At 57.2% G+C, this 6,462-nt stretch overlaps 1 protein-coding gene across 1 annotated transcript in view; it reads left to right on the top strand.

Moving 5' to 3' along the window:
• The window catches only part of FIGNL2 (fidgetin-like 2), a 5,983-nt gene extending 2,038 nt beyond the window's left edge, over window positions 1-3,945 (top strand). Inside the window, exon 3 of the mRNA XM_010858077.1 lies at window positions 17-3,945. Coding sequence (XP_010856379.1) covers window positions 17-283 — 267 coding nt within the window. The 3' untranslated portion in view covers window positions 284-3,945. The remainder of the gene's footprint in view (window positions 1-16) is intronic.
• The last annotated feature ends 2,517 nt before the right edge of the window (window positions 3,946-6,462 follow it).

Here is a 6,462-nt window from a genome sequence, read left to right as displayed (position 1 = left end):
CCCGGCCCGCGGGCAGATCCTGCAGCGGGCGCTGGCCCAGCAGGGCTGCGCGCTGAGCGAGCGGGAGCTGGCCGCCTTGGTGCAGGGCACCCAGGGCTTCTCTGGGGGCGAGCTGGGGCAGCTGTGCCAGCAGGCGGCGGCCGGGGCAGGCCTGCCGGGTTTGCAGCGCCCCATCTCCTATAAGGACATGGAGGCAGCGCTGGCCAAGGTGGGCCCTAGGGCCTCACCCAAGGACCTGGACTCGTTCGTGGAGTGGGACAAAATGTACGGTTTCGGACATTGATGGCGCACCAGGAGGCCCAGGGAGCTGCCGCCCACTCCCGGCCCCTCTGTTTGTGAAGGGTCTTCTTTAACCCCACCGGGCTGGGGCGTGCCGGAGTGAGGGGTGTGGGGTGGGGGAGTGGAGGGGGGCTGCCGGTGGTTGTTTTTTTTTTTTTTTTCCCGTGGGAAGGAAAATGCTTGTGCTAGGCAGAGAGATGCCATATGCGCTGTGTACTCAGGTTTTTTCCTATTTATTGTGGACGGGAAGCTCGCCATCTCTGCCCCGCGGAAGACTGGCCCCGGGGCCTAAGGAACTCCTGCTCTCTCGCCACAGTCCTTTTGTCTCCTCGCTGTCTGAATGGCTCCCTCTCCTTTCCCCTCGTCTCCCTTTCTCTGCTTCTGGTAGTTTTCTTTCTCCGTCGCTTTGTCACTAACCATACACCCTTCTCGCTCCCCGCCCTGTCTCTCCATCACCTTCAGTGCTTCCGTTTCTATCCCTTGCTCTCTAGCCTCTCTGTGTCTTGGTCCCTCTCCCTGCCTTCTGTCTCTCACATTCAAAGACTGCAGTGTCCCTTTGCGGAAGATCCGGAGGTTAAGGGGCTGAGGAGGAGGGGGTTCCCTTCACCCCTTATCCCTCATCCAGCTGAAACCTTCGGTCTGTGGGAGTCAAGCAAAAAAGAAAAACACCCAAAGAAGGGGGTTTTGTTGTTGTTTTTGAGGAGGAAAATTCCAGAAATGTAGCTTGTTTAATATTTTAGGCCTCTTATTTTTGTAAGATGTGTAGAATTTGCTGTTTTTCTTTTGACGACTCAGGAAGAAACTGACCTCAGAAAGAATGTTAGATTTTGGCTGCTTTCCTGTGTGTGTTCCCCCCACCCCCAGCCCTTCAACCCCTTCAGCCCTAGGGAAGCAGATTCTCAGAAGACTCAGAAAGTGAGACCTGAGGGGAAGGGGAGAGGAAGACCGAGAGGCCACACTCCAACCCCTGCGCTTCTTGGGACAGAAGCAGAATGTATTGCAGGGGCCGCCTCCTCAGGGCCAAGGTTGTAGGCAGAGGTGATGAGGACTGAGTTGTGGCATTTGGAAGGAGGCAGGTCTTGCTCCCTTCCTGCTGCTCTTCCTGTAGGCCCCACCCCTCAGCTGAGTGGGGTGTTTTGTGTGCGGGGTTGGTTACCCAGAGTTGGGATGCCCTTGCCCACCGCCTGCCCCAGACCTAGCAGGTAGGCTGAGAGGGCCCAAATGGGAAGGTGAGCCGGGTGGAAATTCCCCAGAGAGGTCATCCCACCTGGTCCCTGTCTAGGCAGAGGTCTCCTGTAACTTATGCTAAGAAGATTTCCTCCAGAGGGAAGGTAGTCTGGCCATAGGTCTGATTGGGCACAGAGTTCACTGCAGACTCAGCCTCCATGGTCTGCTGGGAGGCTCTGAGGAGGGGTGAGTGAGTGTGTGTCCATTGCAGGAGAAGGTTCTGAGGGGACTCTTACCTCTCCTGTTCTCTTAGGGTCCTAGGTCTAGAACTCCAGGGGCTATGAGAGGGTGAAGGAGATGGGCAGCTGTGTTCCCCTGAATAAACATTGGACTTTTATTCTCAGTCCCACCCAAACTCTCCACCAGAGGCCCAGGCTTAGGCACCCTTCCTTGTGAGAACTGTATTCTTTTCCCACCAGCTTTCCTGTGATGGGGCTTTGGGGTATTTTGCCCCCCCCAACTCTGTTGAGGAGCCCATTTAACAACTCTGACCTTTGGTCCAGAGGTGGGGGAACAAGCCACCACCCCACTTCTGTCTCCCACTACCCTAGCCTCCCTTGTTTCTCACCACCTTGACAGCTCCTCCAGTGTCTCCCACCTCCCACTCCCAGCTGGAAGGAAGTCCAAGGGGATGTTTCAGGTGCCAAGGTGCTGAGGGTCTGTGCTGGCCTAGGAGTGCTAACAGGAAAGCGGCTCTGTTTTCTCTTCTCCCTCCCCGCCTTGGTCCCTGACCTTCCTTCTGCTCCTTGGAGCTGGCTGGCTGAAGGGCTACGGTGCCTCAAAAGCAGTGGGTGCAGGGTCTTGGCTGTGAAAAGCCCATGGGGGGAGCAGTGAGTGAGCAGGTTCTCTCAGGTGTGTGTATGTATAAGGGGGGTGGGTGGGTGGAGGGCACTGGGGAGGGGGTTTGGGATCTCAGCCATCCCTTCAAGAGGTAGACAGCTCTTGGGGTTGAGGGGGGAGCTCACTGACTGAGGCCCACGGCCCCCACTGCCTCCTCTACTGGCCTTGGGGAGCTTTGCACAGGGAGACAGCCCCCAGTCTACTAGCACTACCTCATGGCACTGGGGCGAGTGGGAGAAGGGCAGGTCCAGCTCTGGCAATGTGGGTGGGGCATACCAAAGAATCCAGGGGCAGGGATGGGGGGAGGGCAGGCTGGCTCTCTTCTTCCTTTACCCACGTTGGGGTTGGGGTCCTCCCCTCCAGCTGTAACCATTTCTACCTCATGTTGATGCGTGTTGTACATGGATGTATTTATCTCCTGTTTGATGACGCTCTGCAGTTCGGTCTGTCTACCTCAGAAGAGACTGTATTTTAAAAGAAAGTATGACACAGTATTAAAGCGATGACACGTGGTTTCCAGAGGATTTCTTGGGGGCAGCAGGATGTGGGGAGCCCTCTGGGAAATGCTTGAGCTTCCAGGTCTGCTGGTGCCACAGATGTGGCTCTGTGGGTGTGTTGGTTTCTTCAGCAAAACATGACCATTCCTGTTACTGTGAGTGCCTGTGAGTGCCTGTGAGTGCCTACCACACAAGTGAGGCCACCGGGGGAAAAACCTCTTGATCGGGAAGGTCTGCCTGCAATTCTGAGCTCCTAGAGGCTCAGTGTTGGGGCTGACTTAACAGCCTCTGAAGCATGAGTGATGAAGAAGGGCTTATGTGTTTGCTAAGTGAGTGAGTGAGTGGGTGAATGAATAGATGAGTGCTGAAGAGGAAGTTTCACTTAGAAGCTGGCCAGCAGCCCTTGGCCAGAGCTAGGATCATATTCGTACTCCATCCTTGGATGGAGGGAAAGGGGACAGAGGGCAGCGTGGGGACACAGTGTGATCTAGTCTTTCAGGTCACGGGATCCTTCGTCCACCACCATCTGCCAATCTCCAGACTCTGACAAGTCACAAAAAACTGGCGAGGAACATCTTGTTAAAAAGGCTGTATGGAAATGCCCATGTGAGGTTTGGACCCACAACTTCTGAGGACTTGAATGTGCTCAGCAAAATGATCAAAAATGCAGAAGGGACAGGGAAGCAGGCCCCCTGGCTTCCACTGGCCCAGGCTTAGAGCCTATCCAGGGCTTTCAGGAGCCAAAGCCTGCCCATGGCCAGATTGTATGAAGCAGTTTCCGCTTGGAGAGAAACAACTGGTGTTCCTGTGTGTGAGGGCTCCAGCGCGATGAACTACGGGTCAGCGACCCCAACCCTCTCGGCCCTTGGAGGTCCAGACCCCCCTCGCCCTCTAGGTGGTTTATTGCATACCTACTCTGTGTAGACAGCATTCAGGATACAGAAGTGGTTAAGTACAGCCTCAGTTCTGGAGAGCCCACATTACCGGATGGGAAAAGCTCAACAATGGATCATTTGAAAATACAGCTGGATAAAGCTGCTCGAGGAGGGACCTTATCAAAATTTTTATATTCTCACATCTGGCACAGTGTTTGGTGCACATAGAAGACACTGAATAAATGTTGACTAAATCCTCGAATTCATTTCCAGGAAGTGTCCTGATGGAGGATGCACAGGTTATTTCGAGAATGCCCAGAAAAGACCCTAACTCATGGTGGTGGTACTGGCGCTGGGTCAGAACAACTTCCTGGACGGGTTTGGGTGGGTTCAGCTTGACAAAGCTATGGAAGCTGGCAACTGTACCATACCTGTGACTATAGTTACAAGAGCATAAAGTGAGGGCAAGAGTGAGGGGAAGGGAGGGGAACAATGGGACCACAAGGCTGCACCAGGAGGCTCTTCCATGCCCCTGAAGAGCTGAGGCTCCTCCATGAAGCCTGTGGGGGGTGGGTGGGGAGGGGGGTTAGTCGCTGGTGGACAAGGACTGATTTGCAAGTGAAGAGTTTACACACCAATTCAACAAATCTTTACCTGGGCACCTGTTATGCACTAGTTGCTACAGGGACAACAGGTAGCCCTTACAGTCAGATGGGGCCGCTTCCCAGGCACAGCGGTAAAGAGTCCACCTGCCAATGCAGGGGACGCAAGACAGGTGGGTTCGATTTGTGGGTCAGGACGATCCTGTGGAGGAGGAAATGTCAAGCCACTCCAGTATTTCCTGGAGGATCCCATGGACAGAGAAGTCTGGTGGGCTACAGTCCACGGGGTCACAAGGAGTTGGACATGACTCAGCACACACACAGTCAAATGGGGGAGACAGTATGAAGGCAGAGCTGTAGGGTGCTGTGGGAGCAGATGGGGGTGCCTAGAGAAGACACAGGGCCAAGGGTGTGGGTGGGAGGCAGGGAGGGCATCCCAGAGAGGACTTGTCAGCTGAGCAGTGACTAAGGCAGAGTGGAGAGTGCAGTCCAAGATCTAAAGAAGCACCTGAGCTGAGCTTGCTTGGGGAAAGGAAGCGAGTTCAGTCCCTGTGTGTGGAGGCGGAGTGGGGACTTGAGGATCACTTACTGTATCCAAACAGAGCATGAGGGTTTGGATGCACTGTGGGAGGACAGGAAAGGGTAGAGTCTCTACATATTTAGTAGGTAATAAGGCTTCCCATGTTGGCTAGTGGTAAAGAACCCGCCGGTCAAAGTAGATGTAAGAGACTTGGGTTCGACCCCTGGGTTTTGAAGATGTCCTGGAGGAGGGCAGGACAACCACTCCAGTACTTTTGCTTGGAGAATCCCATGGACAGAGATGGTGGGTAACAGTCCATGGAGTTGCAAAGAGTCAGACACCACTGAAGCAACAGCATGCAGGTAATGAGAAAATTTGGGAATTGATTGGATATAGGAAATAAAGAGTAAGGGGTCTAAGGCTTCTGGTGGAGGGTGAGGGGCGGTAAATGGGATACAAGAGATGTTGGAGACATACTAAGTTTGACAGAAATGGGCCAGCCAGGAGGCCTCCAGCGGGCATTTCAATATAAGGGGCCGGGATCCTAGCCTCCAGTCCCCCTACCGATCCCTGGGTATTGAAAACTCACTTCAGCCCCCGGGGTTTTGTGAGATCTTCCCCTCGAAACTCCTGTTTCTGGGTGTTAGGAGATCTTCCTTCTACAAGTTGTGTTGGAGGACCCCTTTCTCATCCCTGGATGTTTCCCCCGCCCCTAGTCCCTGGATGTGGGAACCTCGTTCCTCCCACCCATCCGTGGATGTTGGCGCCCCGCCCCCCCGCCCCGCGGGCATTCGGAGCTCCAACCCCCACAGTCGGTGGATCGCAGTCACCGCCAGACGATGGCGGCACGGGCTCCGGCGGAGGCCCTGGCGCTGGCGCTCTGGGTCTGGGCTTTGGCTCCGGCGGGGGCAGTGGACGCCATGGGCCCTCACGCGGCCGTCCGCCTGGCCCAGCTGCTAACCCCGGAGGAGTGCGGCCACTTCCAATCGCTGCTGAAGGCGCCGGAGCCGGACGTCGAGGCTGAGCTGGCCAGGCTTTCGGAGGACCAGCTGGCGCAGCCCGAGCCTGTGCCCACGTCGGCGATGCCAGGCCGACGGCGGCGGAGGCGCGAGGCAGCGGGGAAGCCGGCGGCCGAGCCTGCCGACATGTCCGACGGCTGCCGGGAGGGGCTGGCGGCCTGGCTGGCTGCCGAGGCCCCGTCCTTGTCGTGGGACCGCGTGGCCCGGGCCTTGCGGCGCAGCGGCCGCCCAGACGTGGCCCGGGAGCTGGGCAAGAACCTCCACCAGCAGGCAACACTACAACTGCGCAAGTTCGGGCAGCCCTACATACCCACCGCCGACGCCCCCGCTGCCCCCGCCCCGGCCCCGGCCCTGCGTTCCCGCCGCTCCTCGGTCCCCGAGCCCAACTGGGACGAGCTGGAGCTGATCGTGGAGCGACTGCCCCAGGGGCCGTATCAGCGGAGCCCCGCGGGCTGGGCCGGGCCGCTGGCTCTGGGCTTCCTCACCGGCTTCGGGGGGGCGCTGGGCGCCGGGGCGCTGCTCATCCTACTCATTCCGTGGATCACCGGCGGCGATGGCGACTGGGTGCGGCTGGGCAGCCCCCGGCGCCCACCCCGCCCCTGC

The sequence above is a fragment of the Bison bison genome, unplaced genomic scaffold (genome assembly GCF_000754665.1).
Source record: "Bison bison bison isolate TAMUID 2011002044 unplaced genomic scaffold, Bison_UMD1.0 scf7180017864383, whole genome shotgun sequence".
Classification (NCBI taxonomy): domain Eukaryota; kingdom Metazoa; phylum Chordata; class Mammalia; order Artiodactyla; family Bovidae; genus Bison; species Bison bison.
This window is presented reverse-complemented; position numbering and strand designations above follow the sequence as displayed.